Source organism: Xenopus tropicalis, chromosome 2 (assembly GCF_000004195.4).
Source record: "Xenopus tropicalis strain Nigerian chromosome 2, UCB_Xtro_10.0, whole genome shotgun sequence".
In the NCBI taxonomy this organism is placed as follows: Eukaryota; Metazoa; Chordata; class Amphibia; order Anura; family Pipidae; genus Xenopus; species Xenopus tropicalis.
This window is the reverse complement of record NC_030678.2, coordinates 152,171,739-152,198,461: the sequence shown is the minus strand read 5'-3', so window position 1 is coordinate 152,198,461 and position 26,723 is coordinate 152,171,739. Positions and strand designations below refer to the sequence as shown.

The 26,723-nt window shown below is 38.5% G+C and overlaps 1 protein-coding gene across 6 annotated transcripts in view; it reads right to left on the bottom strand.

Moving 5' to 3' along the window:
* The window catches only part of dclk1 (doublecortin like kinase 1), a 202,379-nt gene that overhangs the window by 34,929 nt on the left and 140,727 nt on the right, over window positions 1-26,723 (bottom strand). For all 6 annotated transcript variants that reach the window (XM_012957154.3, XM_012957153.3, XM_012957152.3 and 3 more), the window contains 5 exon segments: window positions 12,426-12,510; window positions 11,257-11,365; window positions 8,731-8,788; window positions 7,675-7,794; window positions 6,063-6,209 (listed from right to left, as the gene is read on the bottom strand). In XM_012957154.3, coding sequence (XP_012812608.1) covers window positions 6,063-6,209; window positions 7,675-7,794; window positions 8,731-8,788; window positions 11,257-11,365; window positions 12,426-12,510 — 519 coding nt within the window.

Here is a 26,723-nt window from a genome sequence, read left to right as displayed (position 1 = left end):
ACATCAGGAATGGTCAACTACAATGTAGAACTCTCCAGGTGTTAGTCTGTTCTTACTCCCATCAACATCTGAAATGCCACAAGTTGTCCATCTCTGTTGTAAACTGTCCAGATATTTGTACCCACATTTTTTCTTCTCTTTTGACTGTGGCACCTGTTTTTGTTAGGACCAGCTCTGCTTGTTATTAGTATAAGTGCTCCTATATAACTACACCTTGTTTAAACTTGGCTACACTGACACACTGTGATCATGCCCTTTTTCTATTAGAACTACTACCTGACTATCTTTTTTGCTGGTGGGATATGTATGACGCATATCCACTGGCAAAAATAAAATGTTGACTCCAGAATACAATAAAACTATTTATTTATCTAATCAAGATTTGGGAGAGCCATTGATTCCATTTGATGTATGGATTTTACATACATTATACACGCACAAAATTCTATAGTTTAATCTTATGCACAGAAAAGAGGATACACAGTTATGTTGGCAACACACAGAACTTTCAGAATATCTGATTTAATATATTATAGAAGGATCACGGTGAAATATCAGTTAAGTTTGACTACAATGGGACCTTTCTTGACCTCCAGTAGGAGCAAATATCTCTCCTGTTTTGACAAGGGCTCATTCAGTTATGTAAAAAAGGTGCATAAACACTATCTGAAGCTCCCCTGTTTTTCATAGTGGTTACTTCTCTGGGAAGTAGAGGGACTTAACTATCAATTAACTATGGGGCAAGGTGAGGGAGAGTTTGCCTAAAACTATGAGGCTATGTGGGATGGGGAAGACTATTACGGTTTCCTTTCAATCTGTGGAATTATTTAAGATCTTCACCTAATTTTGTATGTATATGAAACAAACATTACTCAAACCAGGGTTAAAGACACTGTAACCAGGGTTAATATACTAGTTTTATTGCATGCTTCCTTTCTGTTCATATTCCACTTGCAGCTTAGAGAGCAAACCAGTTCATGTACATCTGATGCAGTTCTTGGCAAGCCAGAATATTCTTTAATGAGCAAGTACAACTGGATCCCATCATATCTATTAGACTGATTTCTGGCACAATCTGCAGTTGTCTGTTTTAATGCCAATGGAGGGTGGGGGTGTCTGCAAAGATGACACTTAACAAAGTAAGACCAATTACAATTCTTTTGAAATTTCATACAGTTTGCGAGCTCTGCCAAAAGAGACAATTGCAACACTCTCCATGAAATTTCCTTTGAAAACACAAATTCTTTAGTCAGCACTACTCCGGGTTGTACAGAACATGTGGATCTGTTTCTGTGCCTTGTCAGAAAGGAAGCTTCTTTATTTTCAGTTGTGGAGACAAGAAAAATGTTTATAGAGGTTTTTTTTTTTGCCAGAAAGAAAGAAAACAAGCCGAAGAAAAGTCATAGAAATTACAGACATAACTTTGGGATTTTACTATGCACAGAAGCTCACTAGGCTTGTTAGGCTGAGAAGCTTAGTCTTGACAGAACCGTTTTCCAACAGGAGGAAGGATGTGAAGAACTAGATGTACTGTTAGGAGAGTACATACTCTTCACTGGCAGATGATATAGTCAGCCCTGGTATAGTCTATATGGAGCTAACATTTCAAGTTGAATTGTGCATAGGGGCATTTTGATGATGGCACAGTTTTATAGAATATCTCAGTCAGGCCTGGACTGGGATTCGAAATCCCAGTCCCAGCCCTGACATTCCAAGTACATAGAGACCCAAATGGCCCCCACAGGCCCACTAAATAGTGACTGTCTATGGCATCTTACAGCAGCCCCTCTGGCATTTGCCAGAATCCACAGATTGCCAGTCCAGACCTGATCTCCATAGAGTACGCAGGGCTGTAATTTAAATAAGGCACCCAATGGCCTGTGCCTATGGTAGCAGGTTTTGGGGGACACTGGACCTAAATACACCCCTGAGAATATGAGATATTGTTTCTGCTGTATGCCTGCTGATATTTCAATATTAACATGACACTAATGACAAGAAAGACCATAAGCTATTGAAATATATGTAATATATGTAATCAATGATCTTGTCCCCAGCAATAACAATAACTCAAGAACGCAAGGCCCAGAGAACCTACAGTAGTTGTTTTGTACGGACTTTGTTTGAATTTGAACTCCACGGCAAACTACACCACTACCACCACTAGCAAAGCCCAATAAGTCTTTGTGGGTACTCCCATAAGGGGCATACATTTGTTCTACAGTGTAAAGTGTGTATAAATCTTTTATGAAGCATTGGAAGTTGAATGCAGCAGTTCCATCAAAGGAATAAGGATCATTTTCAAAGGAGCAGAAATCCTGCCCATGTTGATTTGGGATTAAAACATTTGTTTTGAGCTTTCTAAGAAATAATTAGGGAGAAAGAAAAATAGTTTTCTGGTATTTTAGCAAATATAGAGGGAAAAACATCATATGATGGGACATCATCACTTTCTAACTGGGCTTTCACCAAAGGCAACAAATGTTTCAAATTAATGAACCATTTCGATAGTTAGCACCTAAATTACTTAGCAGATGAACAAGACCAAATGTCATGTCTAGCAATGTGTTCCCAATAAACACCTCCCGTATCTTTAATTTTACACCACAGTAAGCCCCATAAAGCAAAAAAGAAATTCATTTAAGTGGCTGGCTGTGCAGCGAGTGCTCTGACCTAACGCAGCCATAAAACGGCATAATGGCACAACATTAATTGAAGGCATCTATATATAATTGGGCTAGGCCATATGTGACCTATTATTCAAAAGACTTTAAAGGTTTCATGAAATTTCGTACAGATGGGAATCTGGTGGCTGCAGGTTATTGTACAGCTATAAAGTTATTCTATTAAACCAAACGGATGTGCTTTTTAGTGAACAAGAAGAACACCAAATTAAAACCTTTTGATAATATATTGTGGGGAAACAAATGTAGAAAAAATGATTATTAACATTTAGAAGTAGATTTTTAATTACTGCCAAAATAGCCAGGTTTGCTGCTGGGAAGGCTCAGCTGTCAGCATTCACAATACATGGGACTGAAATGTAGACAACTCAATCCAATGAAACATGGCCACACAGCAAGTAGAGATACATATTTCAAGTCATTAGCTAGAAGGGGTCATTTACTACTAGAAAGGCAGTGTTGAAAGTGTAAGGACACAATGTGCAATAAGGGGCTCTTGTGCACCTTAGTGCTCCTCGAATTTATTTCCCTGGTCATTGTAAATGACAACCATGGTCTACCAAATAACTTAGCCCTGGTAGCATATCTAGTTGTTTCCCTGTACAGAGGTGATAAAATCAGTTTAGACTAAAGGTGGCCATACACGCACCGGTGCGTGTATGGCATGTCGGCGAGTTGACCGATATCGCAGGAAGCTGCTGATATCGGACGACTCGCCGATCGGACCAGTTTGAAAATTTTGATCGGGCGCCATAGAAGGCGCCTGACCAAAATTCTCCCTTCAGAGCTGAATCGGCAGAAGGAGGTAGAAATCCTATTGTTTCTACCTCCTTACCTGCCGATTCAGCCCTGAATGGTGTGTGGCGGATCTTACGATGTTTCGTGCGACCGATGGTCGTACGAAACATCGTCAGATCGCCACGTGTATGGCCACCTTTACACTGATATGTAATAAAAAAGGCACTAAGTTTGCCCAGGAGCAGTAACCCATAGCAAGCAATAAAATGTTTGCTTTTAAACAAGTGACCTTCTGATTGGTTGCTATAGGTTATTGCTCCTGGGCACACTTTGTGCTTTGACTAGTAAATACAACCTTCTATGATGTGATATGAAAGGCTCACACTATAGGTGCAACAGAACTAAAGAGGCAGTTAGGAAAGGGTCTACAATGCAAGAGAAAGTATTGAGATGTTGGATGCAGAACACTGCGCAAATCAGTGTTTTAGTCCCTCCTCCCCTGTCAGGATTTCAAATGATGCAGAAAAAGAACTGTTTTTCAGCTGGATTTCAGCATATAAAAATGGTATTTATTCAAACCTTTTCAAGAAACAGATTGAACAAACAGATTGGGGGTTTCTGTGTTGTGTGGGGCTCTTTAACAAATTTTGGTTCAGAAGCCAGAGTTCCCCTCTAAAGGAAGTCCTTGGATGATTATATCAGCACATAGTACCTTATACTTAACCAATGGAATGTCGTTCTTGGACCATTTACCAGAACATGACTTAAGTTGGACTCGTAATACAGACACTTGTCCATCAGAAGTGATTTTTTTTCATTAGCTGCTTGCCTAGATAGTCCAAGGCTATTATATTTTACTCTCTGCATAGCCGTTGTGAGCTCCTTAAAACTCAGAATTTCCAGAAATGGCTTGAATACATTTCTGTGTGAATGACTGCTGGCTGGCCAATTGTCAGTGCATTAAAACACGCTGCAGGCACAGGCTGTCAATGCTGGATTCTGTGGGCCGACTGCCTCCGAGCCCCTGCTCCTGGGAGAATACGTTTCACATTCCGCCAAACAACAGTAATGAATCCTGACGTTAGTACTACAGTTCTACCCTAAGTCCCGCTATCACAATCCCACAGGTATAGAAATATACAATTGAGGGGGAGGCTGGGAGAGTTCGCTAAATCTCAATGTCAAATGAGAGTCAGAGCTTTGTTATTATGCATTGCCATGGACTGGTCCTGCTGAGATTTCATTTAGACTTAGACCGCAGAGTCGTATTATACATAATGTAACTGTGCTGTATTGTACGTTTGTTTACCAATCACAGCATATTCCATTATCCTGTTGTTACTGGTACAGGTATGGATTCCATTATCCAGAAAGCTCCTATACAATCCATTGTAATAAAATAATGCAGTTTTTACAACTGATTTCCTTTTTCTCTGTTTCTCTGTTAATCAAAACAGTCTAATGAAGAAATTATTAGCATTGAGAAACATTATGTGATTTCTACTTGTATCATTCTACGTGTGCACACACTGGCACTCATTTATCAATACTGGGTACATTTGCTCCTGGGCAGTTAACCATGGCAACCAATTAGACGTCTGCTTTTCATTGATCTAACTGTAGCTGGCTGAAAAAAAAATCTAATCACTGATTGGTTCTTCTGGGTTACTGTGCAAATTTGCCCAGTGTTTATAAATGAGCTAATTGCGCATTTGTCGGCAATAATATCCTGCTCATTGAGTTCCCACTTACACTGTCATAAGAACATTTGTATCCTTATATTGATATTAAATGAACTGATCCTGAGGATTTGGTAATTTACATAACAGATCCATAGGACAGAGCAGAATTTTTCTAAATCCTATGTACAGTCCTGACTATTTTTAGTAGTGAAGGGCTTCAGAATAATGTTTAAGGGGGTCCCTCTGTTTGTGTGAAAGAGGGACTGCCATCTTTTGAGATGCTCTTTCCAGCAGAGGAGGTTAGTAACATGACTAATGTTGCCATGTTGCCTCAGTGTGTATTTACATCTCCCTCCCCCCCATACATTGTTCCTATTATGTCTATGGTCCTAGGCAGCTGCCACTATTTGAACCCAATAAACTCTGATCCTGGTGAAGGAAAAAATAAAATAAAATGCAGTACTGGCAATGCAAACTGGGCACGTTTAGGCTTCCATTACAGAGCAGAAAGCAACAGGGGGTGTATATTTTATCCTTAATTCAGTAGCTACCAAATTGTCAGGCTAGCCCCCTCCACTGGTGGAGATTTGAGATTTCCTGCTTAGTCTTCCATATTCCAGGAAGCTCAAATAGACTGGGATTTGGGGTGAACATTTATTTATCTGTTGTTCTATATATTGTTGGAGTTGTGGCTCAATGGCTAATACAGCGGTGTTGTATATCGATAACCCTGTTATAAGTTAAAGAGGATCCCAACCTAAGTTGCAACCACCTCCAAGGGACATCTTGAACCAGAAAAGTCTGATACATCTTTATAAATAAAGATATACATACATACATACATACACCACTTTTTTAATCAGGCTGGGCTGGGATTTGGAGGACGTATACCATAGGATGTGACTTGGTTCATGAACATATTAACGGAATGGATAAATTCCATTTAGCAGCTTCTTACCAGCAGGTTCTCAGGTTTGATATCCCTGTGGACTATGTTGAGGCTGTGCAGGTATTTGATGGCACTCATGAGGTTATACAGCATCCCATTGGCATCACGCTCAGTGTATTTGTTGGTCGAAGTGATGGCATCAAATAAATCTCCTCCCTAGACACAAACACAGATTACGGTTAAAACTTGCAGGTTTTTTTGTAAATTCTCTCCTAACTTGTTCTCTACTTCTGCATGCCTCTCCTTTATTCATATGTAGCCTATTAATACAGCGCTGATACATTTGCCTTGTTCCTTTTTGCTCCCTAAATAGTTAGATTTCAGCAGAGAGCTGCTTTTCCCTACCCTGCTAATAATTCCAGCATGGCTGTTATTAGACCTTGTCAGATAGACTCGGCTCTCTATGGAAGGGTTGGCTGATTGCCCCCAGATGATGGAAACCTTTCCGCCTCTACTCACTCTGTGTTCCTGTTGGTTAATGGCCACTGATTAACCCGGTGCTAGTTAGATGCCCCCATATGGTGCACAGCCTACAAGTTTATATTAAAGCATGTCTGCAGTACAATGGCAGTTTTATATCAGTCGCCTTTAAACACTATGGAGGGCATTTAAACTTGTGCCAATGTCAGTCTTCACAACTTTTTAGACAGGAGAACATTGGGCCGCCAGCTGCTTTTGTGTCTAAGCACAATGTGGCAGTCAGGCAGCACAGCACGCTCAGTTCTAAAGAAGGCTTGAAATACTGCCAGTTTTATTTATATATTATGGACATGGAAAAAATATAACTTGGAACATTTTAGAACATAGTTGGGTTAGAAAATAGTTGGAAGTCACTGATGCTAAACCTTTTCTCATGGGACCTAAATGAAGTTGCATAATTGGCTTTGTGGTTGAAAAATGGGCTAACAGGCACCTTGTTTTAATTACTATGTTCATCCAAAGAAAAAAATCTAATATAATGCATACAATTTATGTATGCATAATGTAATTCACAAGTAAAAAAAATAGTGTTTACACAAATCATGTGCAAATTCTAGTGCAAATGGCACCCTAATGTGTGCACTTCCATAATAGCAATAATTACTGTTACAGTATCACCGTGCTTTTGAGTACCAGCGGCTGTCAAATCTGCATGTAATTCTTGCATTGGCCACTAGATGGCAGCAGTTACTTTCTATAAAATTGTAATTGTTGCAAGATACAAGATGAGCAGGAACAAATTGTAATTATAATTCTAATGAAATTATAATCACTGGGGGTGAAGGTGATGCTGCTCAATAAAATTGTAATTCCTAAGTTATTCCCAGGACACCAAGGCTCTCTTGTGCCACACGGGCATCATTACGTGGATGCAAAGTTGTTAAACTATAACTTCCAGATCTCACCATAGCCTAGGGCTGCTGGTGCAGTTCTGGGAGGTTCAGTACAACGTCATCATCCAATAAAGAAAATAAAGTGAGAAGAAGGATTTGCTTCCTACAGCAGTCATGCTAAGCCTTTGCTTTAGGTAGCAAGGGATGCTGGGAGTTGCAGTTCATAAGTAGCCCCCCTAGTTTAGGGTTAAGCGGCCCCAGTTTTGTGTCACTGTCAGGAACAAGTACATAATAAATAAAGCACTCACTTTCACAAGTTCCATGACAAGGTAGAGTTCACTTGGCATGTCCATCTCTTCAATAAGCAGAACGATATTGGGATGTTTCACCCTCCGCAGTATAGAAACCTCATTCTGAATCATATGCTCCTGTTACAGGGAAAATAGAATGTTACACTCACCTCACTCATAGAGAGAAGACATTGATTAAATAATTGATTGATTGCTTGATTAGAACATGTAACAAGCAAGAACATAACCTGTAAGTACTTAATAACAGTAGCCTTTTTCATGTCTGTGTGGTTCCTACCCTATGCTGAAAGTGTTCTCATTGGGTCAGTGTCAGTACCCAGTACACTCAAGTCAATCAGAGAACTTTGGCTGGCCCGGGCAGCTAATTCCTCCGATCCAGTCAGATATTGATCAGGAAGATCTAAAAAAAACACCTTCAGGCCAGGGTCACATTAGCTCTCCAGGATGCAGTACTCTACTGGTGGGTCTTGTTTGCAGGAACCAAGTAAGATCTACCCATGTACTAAACCTAGTGTGCAGCTTTACATGGATGGGGTGTAAAGTCATCTTGGAAGACAGGGGGCAGCCAGGGTGGATGTATTTAGTATAACTGCTTTGCTGTACCTCCATTCAACTACAGCATCCTAATGGCAAAGGTAACAGCTGCATAGTAAGAAGTTTGTAAGAAATAAGGATCAGCAGATGCAAAAGTAAAATGTCCATGGCAATTGCCATTTATCCTGCATGCCCTGTTGGGTGGGGAAAAGGGTAAGTACAATGGCAGTGGGACCCAGCACCATTAGGGCTCTGACCTTATTCATATTTAGTCACATTTCAGTAAAACTACGGCCAAATATATTCTTCTAACTTGGTTCATATGTGGCAGAACCTCCAGTGGGGTTATCAAGGGTAAGGTAATGCTGAGACAATATTACTGCAGAAACGCACCCTCACAGCCTAGTTATACCTTCTGTATTCCTGCTAAATATTAACTAAGCATGAAATAGGGACATTTCTTATGTATAAAGGTTCTTGCATGGCTTTATGGAACTGCCTTTGTTAACAAAAACTTACTTTTCCTCGGCATTTGCTTTTATTAATGATTTTCAGTGCATATTCTCTACCAGTAGATCTAAACAGAAAAGCACAGAAAAACAAAAAGTCACCATTATCAATGAGCAATTTATCAGCTTATCCCTCAATATTTTGAGGTACATGCAAGAAGCTGGGCTCTGCAGGGAAAAGAATAATACAAACATAATAATAAGGCAAATGTTATGAAGGTTCGTATAATTCAAAATGATCTCACACCAGGTCAGTCTTAACATTCTAATGTGCCTAAAGGATGACTATACAGAAAAGAGAATATTTAGATTAGAAGGAAAGTGAATTGCAAAGGACTGAAGTTGTTGGGTTTCGTGTCACTGTTGTTGCACCAATGGGCAAGAAGTCTATTAAAGGAAAACTAAACCTCCAGAATGAATACTTAACCAATAGTTTAATTATGTTAAGTATCCAAGGCTATTGTGATACTAATATCTACAGTTAGTATTAGTGGTTGTATATATAGTTTATGTATGTGAGTGTATAGATTGGTAGGTGTGGGTTGTGTGTGCTGGGTTTACTTGGATGGGTTGAACTTGATGGACTCTGGTCTTTTTTCAACCCTATGTAACTATGTAACTATTAAAGAATCTCGCCAAACTATATCAGTAAATATTGCCCTTTTATATTGTAGGGACCCATAGGGTTAAGCTCCTTATGGCTTTACTTCCCTACTTTTCCTTATCTGTACTGTTATAGGGCAGACCCCTCTATACTCAGGTTACAGTTTCTTAAGCTATCCCTTACAGGTTTAGCCGATTTAACCACTCCCCTTGGCAGGCTATATAGTGTCTTGCACAAGGAAGTGTTTTCCTCTTTGGCTGCTGATCTGCTACCTGAAGCAGGGCTCCACTGAGCCTGGGTACAGATCCGGCCCAGTAAGCCACCTATCCATCCAAATTAAGTCGGGGACAGGGCCCCCTGAATGAGGAAAAGACAGTATAGCAGCATATTTCATAGCACCCTCTAGAAGTGGTGAGTTCAGACAGAATTATACAGAAAGAGCAGCCATTTGCTCCATCAAGGATAATAGCAAAGGAGTAGTCTTCCTAACAGGCATTACTGGCCTTAGATTAGGGACACAGAAGTGCTAGGGAAATAGGTTAGCAAATATGCCTTGCCCTAACCTCCAAAAGAGCATGGGACTATGCCGGTGAGCTTTCCTACCTATCACACTGTTGTTGTTCTACCTGCCCAATCCTCTTGATGAGAAGGGATACACAGGGGAGCATCATACTTCTGCTATTGATCCATTTTACATCAATTGTATAACTGCATACTGCATAACATCTATTAAGTGAGTATTGATATACCCTGCATACCATTGTCTTGGACAAATAAAGTATTATCTAGTTATTCTGCAAGAGCTCCTGGCGTCCTATCACTTATTATATTGCACAACACCAGTGTGAGTTGTAGTTCAACAACACCATCTAGCCCCTGACATAGCTCCCATATAGCGGAGGCCCATCCTGGGAAAGGGGGTTGCATGTAACACATGCTCTAAGTCCAAACTAGCCTGGTAATAATACCCCTATTAAGCCAAACAAGTGTTACAATATCTTTCCCCTGAGCCGCCATTTAGTGATGGGCTGGGTGCTCCCCCAGAGATCAGTTGACAGGAAATAATGCAGCTCTAACTGTAACAGGAAGTAGTGTGGGAGGAAAAGACAGAACTCTGTCCATGGTTTATTAAGCTTTACTGTAACAGGAAGAAGTATGTGATTCAAACAAAGCAAACAGTTCTTCCCAGTAGGTTTACTGCCAATTGGCTCTCACAGGGTGACGGAAGCCCCTTCTGTACCCCATTGTGCCCCCACATTTGTATAATATGAATCACACATCAGTGTAAATGCAGTGCCTTCCTCCTTTATCTCCTGCAAGTGAACCCAACAAACAATATAAACCACTCAATGAACTAAATTAAGATTAAACTGGATGTGAAATGAGACTAATTACAAATTACCCGTATATTTCCACTCAGTAATTAAAAGGTAATGTAATTAAATCACAGCTTGAAAATGCAGTCAGACTATCAGATTGGCAAAAGCTGGCGTTGTCTCGCAGGATCCTTGCTTTGTGTGAGCTCATAAATCTGTGAGCAATAATCTCTCTGAACTTCTGTTTCATTTGAAAGGAAAAGCAATGCAACCAAGCTAAACAAATATTACAAATCATTCTCAAGTGCAGCATAATTTTCCCTTTTTTAACCCTTTTTCCCAGTCTAACCCTGTCCCCTTTCCCAACCACCACAGAATGAGAACCCTGTTGTGTAAAATGTAGGGTTTATCCTATTCCGAAAGTGTCACAGGGCCAAGCATAGCATTGTCACAAAGGTAAATATGGCTGTGTTTTGCCCACACCAACTGCAGGAGCTAATAGAGTACAAAGAAGGGTGACTCCAGAAGAATCTTGGATGAATAATAGGTCTGGAATTTAATAAATAGGTTCTTCTTTTTCCAAAGCAGTAACAGTGCCATTGCAATTACTACTCACCTCTCTATACATTCTTTCACAATTGCAAAATTCCCGTCTCCTATGGTTCTTCCAACCTTATACCGCTCGGATATAGAAACAGGTACCTGGAAACCTTCATCCATAATATCTGTAAGATCCATCAAGATATTTTTTTTCAATTAGAGTAATTTTAAACATCATGCAAGGAAAACATGTCAGTCATATTACTACTGTGTGTGCAACCCACTCCTTGTGACATAGCTTCCCTAAAGACATCATTTAATGGTGTTCCTCCACAAAGTGCAGAAGCCATGGCCTGATGGGGACCCCTTGGAACAAAGCACTAAGGGGGCTAATATATTAACAGGTGCAGGTCTAATAACTCATACAGTGCCAGATTTCTGTTTAGGGCGCCCAGAGGCCATGTGTATTCCTTTCAGCTAGGGGACAGGCTGAAGTTTTCCTGCATGCTGCCCCTAAATTTATGCCACCCTAGGCATGGGCCTTTGTAGCCACGCCACAAGTCTGAGCCTGAACCCATAGCAAACAATATTTTGCATTCAGACAGCAGACTAATAAAGTCTACCTGCTGAGTCCCTGCATTGGGTTAGTACACACATGACACCACAGAAGCTACCAACTGCAGCAGGGAGACAGTTCAATGCAAGGGTTGAAGGATTTTGGCAAAGACAGTGGATTTAAAAAACTATGCTATATGGTCTTTATAATACCAGCCTTTGGGTTTAAGGGGTGGGCAGTGATATCACTTGGAGGTGGGCCAGATAAATGGGAGGGGCAGACACTGCCTCTATTTTAAAGGGGCTGATCTGGCAGAGGAAGAGAGGGATCTATATGTATGGTTGCCAGCCTTACAAATTACGGGCAGGTATGTTGCCTTTAAATTTGTAATACTGGCACTGGCCCTAGCTGCCGATTTGCTGGTCAAATACCGGCTGGGTGGCAACCCTAAGAAGTAAGGTGAGGATTCCACTAAGGCTCTTGGATCTCTAATTGGCAGTCCCCTTTGAGAAGAGGTGAGCAGTCCCCATTTGAGATGTGGTTGACAATTACCCTGTTGAAATAAGGAACATAACCTGAATTTTATTATATCTCAAAAGTGATTACCCTTCCATCAAGATGGCAAAAAGGTGCAATATAGCAGTTTTTTTTTTTTTTTTAATAATAGGATATATCTGTTCATATCTTACCTTCTACTACAATATCACTTTCATCCATGGAGCTGCACACTTTGGTGGATGCTAATGAGGTAGAGGAGCCGCTGTGCTGAGAGCCCTGGGAATTGCACAAAAACACACAGCACCTTATAAGAACGCAGCATAGCAAGTGATGTGCCGAGATATAATATAGATCAATAGTCACTGGGTGATGCTGCTCTTGTGAGCACTTCCTGCTTGTTGGGATCTGTGGCTGAACATGGTAATCATTGTTGGAAAGCAAAAATTACAGGTTTTAACAGCCTTGATTCTATGAACACTGGAATATTAGAGGCTAAGGGGTCAAATAGTACTACATTTTCATTGGTGATATACAGTACTGTTAATGTACTGTATATATAGGGATAAAAACTTTGTGATAAATATACAGTTCAACACTAACATATTCCAGATTACAAAAAAAGGAAAGTCTAAATAAGGCAGGAATAGAATACAGACCTAGACATATAGTGAGAAGTTGGGGATATTAGGACTTCATTGATGCTTCAAGACACTACAGTATATAGTCATGGGGGCAGAAAAAGATGAAATGTAGCCTAACAAAGCAGTGCTAGGTATAAAGAGAAACTCCCATGGGGGCAGAACAATGCTGTAGGGTAGAGTTTTATTAAGAACATGTGAATCACCAGCATTTGAAATTATTGCAGAAGAGAAATCCCTATACATTTTAATGAAGCAGCATTAGCTGTGAGCGTGTAATGGGGCTTTCATGTTTGGTAAATAGGACAAGGAGGAGTTATATTCATCAGTCTGAACACTGTAGCAGAGAGAAATATAGGGGAGTGTTTGGAAAGCAGGGGGAACCTGAAGGTATCAAAAGTAAAGGGAACATATATGAGGGATCTCATACAGGTAGTGCGCAAATAAAACGAGACTGTAGGGTGAGTAGTGTTGCCACAGGAATTGTGTATTTCCTGAAGAATGAGAATCAACATTGCCAGCATGTCAAATACATATTTAATTCTGGAAAAATTGATAAGTTATTTGTAGATGCAGGAAAGGCAGTTAAATAGGGGTTTTGCAGGCGATGATCCAAAAGGTCCCACTGTAGCAAAAGGAACTAAAATTTCAGATTTATGGAACACTTTCAAGATGCACTTTAAATGTCAGACATCTAATATTGAAATATATATTGATTCCAACAAAGGAATTAGGATGTGTATAAATTATCAAAAGTACCTATACTTCATCAACTTCAAGTACTGTAAATTTTTTTCCAGAAAACCAAGGTGATTCTTGTATTACAGGATCTGAGGGACCATGCTGAGGGATTACATCTTCAAAGGGACTAAGCGCTTGAGTATAGGATTATAGCAGCATTTATTGGGTAAAATAATAAGGATTTCTACTCAGTTATACACTTTGTATTCAAATGGTCTCTTCCTTCATCCGTTCTAGAAGGTCAGTGTATATAGTCTGTATTTGTTTCAGAATTGCCACTGTGATATTACTAGAAGCTTTAGAAAGAGCATTGGCAGCCTGGCTTCTTCTGTTCTTGATTGGAACTACTGTCCATAGTGATGGTATAACAAGATGTAGTACTGTAGGTGGGCAATTTAAGAAGGCCTTAGCACTCACCAACCATAGTGCTTGTATGTTGTACTTTATCTGCTTCGTATGGTGAGCAGAGCGGGGAAACCATCTTGTAGTTTAAAACATTAGCTTAACAAGAAAAGGATTTAGAAAGTAAATTTAAACCTTATGTAAGAATATTATGTCAGGTTGCCTTGTCTTTGTCTATACTTTCCATCACAAGAACCCAGTAGGACACACAATCAGTTGAAAGTGCCCTGGATAACATTAGTTGGAACTGTAGAAGTCCTATATGTCTGGGCATAGCCTGGGAGGACTATTTTAGAATACAGTGGTCCTTTAATCCACAAAATATGATGCTTGCAATGCATCCCTGATTCTAACATTGAACTAGAAATGGAAGGCAAACACAACATGGTAGAAAAGCAAAAAAGATAAAGCCAAAGGTAAGAGACCATGAATGATCCCCCAGTACAGCGCGTACAACAGTATGGGGGAGCATAGAAAGAAAAGGAAGATGTGAGAAATAAAAAGAGAGCAGAAGAGAAAGAGAAATGAGGAAGAGCATAGTGACAGACTGGGAAAGCAGAATGGTGCAAATTGTTAAGAGCTTGAATACACAAAAGATGAAAAAGAAGTGGTAAATAATCTGTATATGTTATGGTCAACCAGTTCCTAAATCATAGAAACTGTTTTCTTTTCCTTCAGTTGTGAATGACAATGCTCTATAGCTTTTGGGGAAGGGAGAACGGGTGAAGAAACACTCACTGTACTTAGATTATTACCTTTAACTATTATCTTGTAGTTAGAATGAAAAAGCATCAGGTACATTTCAAAATGCTGGGGTCACTGAACCTTGAGCCTTCCAGCTATTGCCAAACTAGTTCCCACCCACCCACGTAAATTTCACGCACAAATCTAAATAGGAACTAGAACAATAGCCCTATACCATGAGACTAGCAAAATTGACTGTTGACTGTGGACTTCAACTGGATCTTAAGGGGGGTACTTCCATAGGTGGTTTAGTATACTCTTGCCCCTTAATAAATTAGCCACAAAGTGAGTATGTACATCAGAGTTGATTTGCACCTGCATTTCCAAGTATTATTATCATAAAGGCTTTGATAAAAAGGCTAAGTTCTTACAGTATACTGTATGTTTCTTCTATATTTAACAAAATAAAACATAACGTTGAATGACTTAATGGCAGAATTATTTTATTTGTAAAAAAAAAAAAACAGATTTACCTGGGAAATAACTAAGATGGTTATTTCTATGTTGTGGATAATGAGGATGCATTACCTTTTGCTGGATTCAGAAAACGCTCCTTTTGCTTAATGCTGGAGATGTAATTGCGCAGTAAATAATGGCACAATGCAAATCAGCCATTAATGGGTTCCCACGTAATGAGAGGGATATTAGGAAAGGCAGTTACATAATACAAAATCATATCACCATTAGCTGTGCTCTCATAACCCTAGCACATCTGAATATCCAGACTGTGGCACTCCCTGGCTGGTCTAGCCAGATATCATAGTGTATTATGGGCATTCAAAATTCTGTATTCTAAGGGCTGTAAACCAGGAAACCCACTGGCCAGAGATAGATCCAATGATTTTTTTTTTTGACAGACCCCGTCCTGATTGGCTAATTTTTATGACATAATTTTGCACAGATGTAACAATTCCCTATAAGAAAACGTATATGCAGTGCTTTATCCATATAGAGGACCAGTTATCTACTATATGACATGTTCAGTGTCCAGATTATAATAAAATTACAATGATATATTCACCAGTGCTAAGTGAGCAGCAGCACTGGGCTCCTTTCTGCATCTAAGTGGCCAATTTTAGCCTTGAACTGGAACTAGTGCTATGGTTTACTTCATAGGCCCCAGGACTTACATACTTCAGTTAGATGCCACCATTGACCTCTCACTCATTTGCAAGGTAAGGAGGATTGTTTCATTTTGTCTTAAGATGGGGTGGTTACTTGAATTTAGACATGGCTGGGGCATAGTTGCATCATAGGGGAGGTTAAGAGCGTTAGCAAGATTGTTGACACAGGGAAGGCAAGCCTACCCATGTCTCTTTTAGAATAAAGGCACATTCTTTTACTTATTTCACAAACTCAGATACTGATTAAGAGCCATGAGGTTATCAAGTCAAATTATCCAGTGGCTTTGGGTACTTCTAGACCATGGATCCCCAACCTTTGTTACACGTGAGCCATACTCAGATGTAAACAATGTTGGTGAGCCAAACAAGCATGACAAAGCTTGCAGTAAAACTATTTCTCTGTCCTTCCAAAACTTATTTCCAAGACAGAATTTTAAAAATGGTCACCTACTTTGAGGCCACTGGGAACAACATCCAAGGGGTTGGTAAGCAAAATGGGAATCACTGTTCTAGACAAACAGGGTTTCTGAGTGAGCACAAGAGCCAAAACATATCTAAGTCAAAATTCAAAAACTAAATCACAATATTTCTATGGGAATGGGCATCATATCTGCACAGTATGGGTTAAAATGTACATTTTCCTCCCCTAAAAAGCTTCCATTTAAGATTTGAACACAGTCAGGGTAAGAGAATCTTACATTAGCATTGCATATTGTAGTGTGCAACTGACTACATGCTGTAAGTCTAGCAAATTGCTATCAACTTGTCTCAGCCAATCGCAGTCAATCTCAATCAAACTAGGGCACTGGTGCTTTAAACGCTTCTAATACAAAGTTGCACTTTTCTGCTGCTGTATTAACTTTCCTAACCTACTTTACCAGCAGTTCTCTAAATAAGCTTCAGGCAGAATGCATTATGGAGATTTGACTTTAATCATATACATGAATGGATACAATTTGGTTTGTAAGTACAGCAAAAAAGCTGTGAATCTGGGCATGAGAAAACATCCTAAAATACTAAAAGGTGTCTGACTGCAGGTTGCATCAAAATGTCTGTATACAAAAATGTCTGTATACAGAATTCCCAGCATCCCTTTTAAATAATCTGAAGTATACTTATTTGTATATTAAATCCACATAACAAAAACATTACCAGTCAGATTGTTAAAAAAGTATGTGGGTGCAATTAGGAAATTTAGGAAATTCCAATATGCAATCTAGTCTAGAGGAGTGGCCTATTGTCCTGTGAAATATCATCCAAGGTTATTTGTATATTGTACCTATGAATATGTGTGCGAACACACAAAAGTGTTCGGTTCTACCACTAATAAAGCTTTTGGAACTTTTTAAATCTGCTGCCCTGGAACTCGATGAGTGTGTGCTGAATCGTTTGAATATTTGTGTATATTGTCATTTAATTCATTTGTAAATAGAAATCATGTCCCCTCGCAAAAACACCTTATTGAGACAAAACAAACACTAATTTTATAGCTGATTTACTCATTCCATTCCTGTTTCTACTTTATTTGCATGTTTTAACACACTTTCCAGGTCATTTATATCCTTACTAAGTACTGGTACCCAAGCTGCACTGCATAGACAAGGTGAGGTTTTAGAAACTGGATTCAACTCTGTTTTCCACCATTAAGTCAATTCACTTTTGTATACAAGAAATAACTTAATTAGCTTTAGCACACACTGCCTAGAGTTGCACCTTCTGTTATCCACAATAACCCTCAAAGTATTAACAATTAAAAAAGCACCCAGCACAACTACATTTAGGGGGAAGAGTTATCAAAATGTGAGAATCTCACCCACTTTCTATTCATTTCTATTAGATTTTTAGAAATGCATTTATCAGATTGTGAACTCTTACTTTCACCCATCGATAAATACAGAGATGTTATTTATAAATAGATCAAAAACCAATATACTAAGGAAAATCTCAGGTACTTCACTAACAACATAGGTTCCACTAGGAAACATTTTACCAATCACCGCTGTTTGCAATCTTTCCGGCAGCTCTCTGTAAGTAAAAATAAGGCTGATATTCTTTAATTTAATCAGTTACCTCCTGTACCTTACTGTATTTAATGCTTTAAAAAACTGCAAACCCTATGGCCTACAAAATGCTCCTCTTCTTGTCTAATAAAAGTTTTGTCTGGCAGGATCGAGGCTTGTACTTGGAATTCCAATGGCTTATCATGCCTTTCAAAAGCTGTTTTACAACAGAAGTTAAGCCAATAGGCTTATACATACCCAAGAAAGAGTCTGATTTTCAAATAAAAAGGCAACACCATTTTTTCAGGACTGGTAATTCTTCAGTTAAATAAGGAACAGTAAAGATCTTTGGCAGCCATCAGGTCTGATTCTTTGTTAATTTTCATATCTTGATATATTATTATTTGGTAAAATAATTATTTATTCAACAGGATTCAGAAAGGAAAATGTTCCTGAAAAGAAATGATTGACAAATGGGCAAAATATCAAACTGCCAGGAATCCTATAGGATTTCATAGTTTACCGGTAATATTTTCTAAATCAGCTGAATTGGGCCTATAAAAAGGAAGCCTTCATTAACTGATTGTGCATTGGAACATTTGTCTTCTCCCAGTTTCCTTATCTATTTTGCCAAATTCTGATACACTGTGTCCCTGATCCCCCTGCATTATTTCTTTTTTTAACTGGTTATTTATAAAAAAAATTGAAAAAAAATAAAACGTGGCACTTGCTTTTCTCTTTTTAGCAATACCCTCCTCGCTTTAGCATGCCTTATTGGCTTTTTTCAATACTTGCCTTATGAATGTCATATAAAAACATTTTTTTTCCTTACCAAGATATGCTTGTATAACAAAAAAAAAAAAAGATTGATAATAATATTAAAGGGAAATGTATCTTATGTATATGTATGGGTAACGTTGACTTTATTTTTCAATAAATGTTCATAAAAGCCCATTAGCCTGTGTGATATTTATTTGGATATTTTTGATGTTTCCTTTCCTTCCATACGGTTTCTCTCCAGAAAAGCCATTGAAATTCTAAGCATGGATTCCATGGAACAATATCCTTTATTGGGAAAATTGGCACTATGGGGCATAAGTATCAGAGAATTCCGCTGTTGTCTGTTCAGTTCAATGGCATTTTTAAAGGAGAACTTTACACCAAGAAAGAATACTTAACCAACAGATAGTTTATTTCATATAAAGTGGCCTATTAAAGAATCTTAACAACATTTTTCCATCTTTTCCCTTGAGCCGCCATTTAGTGATGGGCTGTGTGCTCCCTCAGAGATCAGCTGACAGGAAATAATGCAGCTCTGACTGTAACAGGAAGTAGTGTGGGAGTAAAAGGCAGAACTCTGTCCATTCATTGGCTGATGTGACCCAACATGTATGTGTGCCTTGGCTTTTTTGTGTGCACTGTGAATCCTATGATCCCAGGGGGGCGGCCCTAAGTACTTAAAATGGCAGTTTTCTTTTTAGGATTGCCCAATAGCATATACAGGTGTAGGACCCATTATCCAGAATGCTCGGGACCAAGGGTATTCTGGATAAGGGGTCTTTCCGTAATTTGGATCTTAATACCTTAAATCTACTAAAAAATTAATAAAACATTAATTAAACCCAATAGGATTGTTTTGCATCCAATAAGGATTAATTATATCTTATTTGGAATCAATTACAAGGTTCTGTTTTAATTCTACATAGAAAAAGGAAATCAGTTTTAAAATTCTGAATTATTTGATTAAAATGGAGTCTATGGGAGACAGGCATTCCGTAATTCGGAGCTTTCTGGATAACAGGTTTCCGGATAAGGGGTCTGATACCTGTACTACTAAAAAAGTATATTTTTACTAAAATGGTTTATTTGTATGAAGGTGGGTGTCATATATAAGAATGTTTATGCAATATATTCTTATTGACATTGTTTGGGGGGATATAGTCATTTTTAAAGACCCATTTATTAAAGGGTGAACTATCATTTAATGATAGATTTGATTACAGTTTCAATTACATTTTCTCAGCGGTATTACATTCCTTTACACTTTCATTTATCTAAACAAACGTCTATATAACCTAGGAGCCCTGCCTCCTGGATCGAAGTTCTTGCACTGCAGAGGTGTAACGAGAAATAATAAGTACTTATTAGAATCCATTAGAAGAACATTAAGTGGAGCGTAAAGTGGTGTTTTTCCAATGTATAATTTTCTAGACAAAAATGGAGACTGAACTGTAAAATATAGTATTGTGGCATCACTACAATTAATATTTTTGTTTCTAGCTAACAGGATTATTATAATGATATAACTTTTTCATTATGTAACAAGCTCCAGTAAATATTATCAAACAGTACGTTTATCTTGACAGACATTTCAATAAAACCAACCGAGAAAAGAGAGGAGGGAACAACCTGACGAGAGTTGTTACAAGGAAGCCGGGAAAACACAGGGGGCTAATTTAAGCAGATTTATTCATTAGGAACATGTTACCTTTCATTCCACTAAAAAATGTAGGTTTCACACCTGGAAGTGGAACAAACAACACATGAATTTCATAATGTTTCTATAAATGTCTTTACAGAAAAAACATCTGTAGGAAGTCTTAAGTTTATTTTAAATTCCCCCTATGCCATGATTGCCTCCTCCCACCTGCTTGGGACTAAAGGTTAAACACATGACCGTTCCAGTTATTAAGGCAGCCTAGGCAGCCTTCAAATATAAACACTCTAGACCACTAGGCAAAGGCTGTGAGTAAAGAAGAAGAGGCCCACAAGGACTACCCTAGTTACCCTCTATTTGATGTAAAATGTTTTGAAAAGGCATTCTGGTATATTATGAATACCCCCAAAACTTAACAACAGTTTTATCCCCAGGGTCGGACTGGGCCAGCGGGGCACTGGGAAAAAACCTGGTGGGCCTGATTCCCTATGGGCGTACCCATGGGCTGATGGTCTCCCTCCCCCAATGCATGGAAGGTAAGTTTAATTACACACTTGGGAGAGGGGCTCAGGCGGGTGGCGGTGGCCCTTGCAGGGGGTCGGGAAGCTGTTGTGGGGGCACCTTGGGAGGTACAAGGACCTCTGGCGTGGCAGCCCCATTGGGCCCTGCACCCCCTAGTTCGACCCTGTTTATCCAACTTTTTTAGGGCAGGCTTTTTGTCGCTGAAAACCTGAAACCATTAAACCTGTCAAGATCATGTAGAAGTCAATGGCTGATGTCCCTTTTATAATTGGAGTATCTTTGTTTGCATCGTGGTTTTAGAGGTATGGGGGGGGGGGGTTGATGCTGGCTTTTGTGTGGCAATATGAAAAAGTTGTGATTATCATGCAACAAGTTAAAAAAGTCGCAGTTTTGGTGATTTTTCTGCAACTTTTTTCGTTTTTGCTCTGAAAAAAAATCCAAAAAAAAAGAGTTCTGCCCCTTAGTATTTTGAAACATGATCACGAAGAACATAAAGAACATGGTAGAAGAGTTTCCAGTGTTATCAGAGGAATGCTTAATTTCATCTCTGTAACTAATGATATTATAGGCTTCTGGAGAGAAAACTATTGCTGGGGAAATTTACTCCATAAAACGACAAGTTGATTTTCTAGCATTGCAGCAGATTATTAGCAGAAGGATGAAATGTAATCAAGATGAAAATTTAAGGCTACAAGACGTACAACGTATCCTCTGCAGCACAACTTGCAGCCTCCTAATTGCTCAATAAATTCTAATACTGTCAGAGCTGCTGTGTGCCCGGCCACATTATTAAAATAAATGAACAGGATTATGTATGAGAGCCAACCAGAACACAATAGTGATGACAACACTTTAAAAGTTTGGCATTTCAGAAATACAGATGCTCAGGTCACTTTGTAAATGTAGCTGCTTGTGGCCCAGAAAACATCAGCAAGTCCTCTACCAATGAAGCTTTATCATACCTGATTAAAGAGCCCTAGAAACTTTCTCTGTTTGTTTCAGATAGCAGCTGCCATTGTAGCTTGGTCTTCATAGCTTCCTGCTGTACAGCCCTAGCCCTTATAGCTCAGAATCTTATGAATTCTTATGGGAGGGGGGAGCAGGAGAGGGGAGAGAGCTACAGACTTTGGCCAAAGGAATTAAGGATTTTTCTGAGAGAGAAAGTCAGATACCCTAAGAACATGTTTACAAAAAAGGAGACAAGTAATCCTGTGTTTCTTTTGATAGAGGACTCAGTGCAGCATTACTGTAAGTGCTTTACATAGACCTTTCTGATAAAGCTTACTTAGTTTTTACCTTTCATTTAATGTCTTTGTACATTTTATTGTATTTCCAAATTTTTTTGGAAATTTCTGTTGGTGCAAAAAATTGAATAAAGGATAATGTATTTATAATTTGCTTTAACAGTTTATGCAAACCCTATGCAAAAGATACTTGTGTAGTTTTACCCCAGCAGAACCCAAATAGGATGTTAGGAGTATAAAGTATCAAAAGTTAAAGCTCCCAAAACACACAAAAGCTGAAAAGGACAAAAAAAAAAACAAGAATATTTTCTTATTTATAAAAAAAAAAATCTGATATATGATACTCGGTTGAATAAAAAAACTGAAATACCTCAAATTTGTGAGTCTACAAACTCAAAAATCTGAAATTGAAAAAATGGCTTGATTTTGCCTAGGACATCTTTCATTGGCTTCTACATAAACTCACAAGTTTTTAGATACCGAAGTTTGACACTGGAGTTTTTGGAATTTTTTTCACTTAATTAATAAGGAGCATTCAAGCTTTTGGACCATAATTCCAATATTGGGAGTTTTATCACAAAACATTGATTTTTTATTGATAAATCACCCCCCCCCCCCCCCGCAGTGTAAGTGAGAGAGAGAATAATACAAAGTATCAAAGTGCACACCTTACCAGAACCTCAATAATGATAGAGGTGCAGTACACTGGAGAAAACCCATTCAGCAACTCCAAAAGTAATCACAAAAGCAAAAAAGTGTCTGCACACCCTTTATTGGGTTGAAATGCGTTGGGCTGTATTTTCTATATTTTGTGTTTAATAAAAGATTTTTTTCTTTTGTACATTTTGAGTGTGCAGACACTATATTTGCTTTTGTAAGTTAGAGAGAGACACTGAATGCTGAGGGCTTTACTGGGTAAAATGATGCCCATGAGTAGGCATTTCCAATCTCACCAGGTTCTTTCCAGGTAAAGAAAGGCTTTAAGACAATGTGAGGGTTTAACATGTACTATTTAAACCAGTGGCATTTCAAATAGGGAAAGATAATCCCTTGGCTATGGTGGGGGGATCAGGGAAGAGGGGACAAGGTAAGGATATTTATTTTACATTTTTCCCCCGGTTGTATATGTGCGGGATAAGGATGTATAAGTGCAAGGGGTGGGGATAAGGATGTATAATGCAGGGGGTGGGGATAAGGATGTATAAGTGCAAGGGGTGGGGATAAGGATGTATAATGCAGGGGGCGGGGATAAGGATGTATAAGTGCAAGGGGTGGGGATAAGGATGTATAATGCAGGGGGTGGGGATAAGGATGTATAAGTGCAAGGGGTGGGGATAAGGATGTATAATGCAGGGGGTGGGGAGAAGGATTATAATGCAGGCTGTAGGGAGGTGGTGGGCTGTAGGAATGTGTTGTATGGGCTTAAGAAAGCTTTGTTTGCTGGGGGGCCTAGGGAATTTAAAATACACCACTAATTACTGTATATGATGAGCCCATAAAATATATATATATATATATAAGTACAATTCCATAATGACATGAAAGCATTTGTGTTTTGCTTTATATCTTTATTATTCAATATCATTCAGTCATTTTCCATGTGAACTAAATAAAAACAGACTTGTAGTACAGCATAAGCAAATACATTCAGGTACAGAATGCGACTGTAATGCTCAATAAAGTAAACAACGCACTATGGCACTGCACATCTCTCAACAGATTAATGGCAAAGAACACTGGCATCTCCATATTGTCTCTAAGAGTTTGCTGCTCTGTTTGAAACTGCAATATTATTTTCAAGGAAAGGGTGACCTATATTAAGTATATATACATGTCATGACACTTACATATAAGGGATTTAAGGGTTGTCATATATCCATATTCAGATGTGCAACTAAGTTATGGCATTGCCAATCTCTCCCACAAGCTGTTAATGAAAGGGAATATTATCTGTAACACTTATCTGCAGATATATACACTAGTGCAATATAAATAATGAGAATTACAGTCCATAGTATTGCAGGATTATTACTGTATTTATATAACTATTATATGATCATTTTCATAATTGTATTAACACCATTGGCCTAGTTATTTTACACTAACTATAATGCCCGTGATGAATAGCTGGATGAAAAGTGAAGGTGAACTGTACCCACCATATATAATTCTACCATGAATGCAGGAATAGACAGTTGGGTGTAAGGATGTGCACCCTTGACTGGGCAGGCGACATGGGAGGTCACATTTAAAAGAATACATTTAATTACAGAGAGTGTACAATGAGCAGAGTGAGATACCGTATGCCATATAAATCTCTCATTATTTAAGACACAATTATAGAGGTACATTTCCCCATACACCATGTTTGCAAGGCAATAAGGATGGGAACCATTTGCTACCAGAGGGATGTACAACCCATTACAAAGCTGAGTTGCACTGCCACCTGGTTTCAATGTAATCCATACATCTACACAGAGAAATGAAAGTCACATTCACAAAGACATCACATTATTTATTTAACATTTCCATTATGGTCATTTTAAGACATAACACATATGTTTATTGACATTCATTTAAGGTTTTAAAACTTGAGTTTTTCATCAAGGCACCATGTTCCCCCCCACCCTCCCACCAGTCAGGATATTCACCAAAAGTTTTTTGTAATGACATCTTTCTGGTGGCTAGATGTGACCATGACACAACATTTATTAGCTCTTCAAATTATTCATACTGTCAGTCATGAACGCATAACTGTAATTATAAAACTAGAATTAATATTTCTGTAGTGGGATCAAATGCATGCTTATATGGTTAACGTAGAAAGACCAAATCCATCAAACTTTGATCCAGACTGTGTTAATCAACAAGTTTAGAAGCATCAACAGGAGTTCAGTCTCGAACTGTTCTGAAAATGACAATAATTGCATATACATTTTAATGGGGGTCCTATCAGAGTTTTATTTTTAGGTCGTCAGTTATCATGTGATTGTGCTAGACTTCAGTCATTCAACACTAGATTGGTTCTCTTCCAAATGGGTAAAAATTAACAAATTGGAAGATCTGGTTGGTTCACACAAGGCTTTACCCATCGCCAGCTTTTAAGGAATTGGTGTCCACCAATTGTACTCCCAATGCCATATATTTATCAAGCAGTGGTTAGTAGTGGCAAGTTAATATAGCATGCATTGGCACCACTGAGGAGAGTAGAAGGGTTACTAACCAAGGTGTCACCAACCAATATTGCCTGGGCACAGATCCAAAGAGGATCACTATTGTGAGGGCCTTGTACTCTCTATCTTTTTTGGATTGGGTACTACCCCTGGCTCTATATATATAGTGTCCCATCCTGAGTGATAAGTAGTTCAAAGAATCTAAACTAACAGCACCACTGTTATATATATGTCTTATATGTATTTTTAAGAACCACTGGCACCCAAGCTATTGAAGATCTATGCTTCTTATGATGACTTGTTTAATCACTGAATATGTACTTTAATATTCCCTATAAGGATTTTTTTTTTAAGAAAATATAAATGTTGTAATGATAATATATGTTATGTCCAAATAGTTCAGTTATTTTTGTCTATGATAAATACAGATGTTGCTTGGACAATGAAAAGCACCCTGAAAAATGGTGCAAGGTCCACATCGGTGTAACTGCCCTATAGGACCTCGATCAGCTGTAAACAAAAGACCAACAGAGAAAAGCATTACCCTGTACTATATCAGGTCATTTTCTGCAAAGGTTTACTATTAATCTAAGGGGAAATCATTGTTTCATAGTCATCCTGGCACATCAGGAAGATGTCAGACTTCTGGAAAAATGAGGGAATATATGTAGCATGTAGTTCTTTATGAGAAACGTATATAACAAAGTCGTTGTCATTTTGGTTGGACATTGAACTGCTTGCTTGTTTGAAAACCCTAAATGGTTGGAGTTTGTGAGTTGTCTATTCTGTAAATGACAATGTAGGACATGTACACGTGGAAGAGCCCTTAGGATTAAACACATCAGGTGAAACACCACATCCAACCAAACATACTGTATAAAGGTTTTCTGTTTGTCTTATGCATTGGAACCAGTTCTTTATTGGTGATTCCATCTAGATCATCAGCTTTATGGCGATTGCACCCTTATGGTGATAAGCTGACCACAAGCTTCAGTTATGTTTTATGCATACAGGTATGGGATCTTAATGGCATGGTGTTTTCTGGATAATGAGTCCATAATGTGGAAAAGAATTGTTTTGCCACCACTATGGACTTATTTAGCTTAGATACCATCAAGTACTGTTTTATTATTGCAGAGAAAAAGGCAATTTTGGCTATGTGTTTAAATAGGGCTCTATTTGCATCTGAGAGCTCTCTGGATATTGAGTTTTTGGATAATGGATCCTATACCTGTATTTAAGAAAAGCAAACATTTCTAGTAATTAAATATTTTTTTTATAATAGACCATTTCCTCTGTGGAAAAATGTACAAGCAGGTAAAGGACTATGGGACACTAATTACTGCATAGCCCTATTATAGCCAGTCTTCAGTGTTCCTTGTGCTGCATGCATACAATTCCCTGCAGCAACTGAGAAAACCAAAGATTTGCACTTCTTTCTGGCAAATAACGTATCTCCATTTT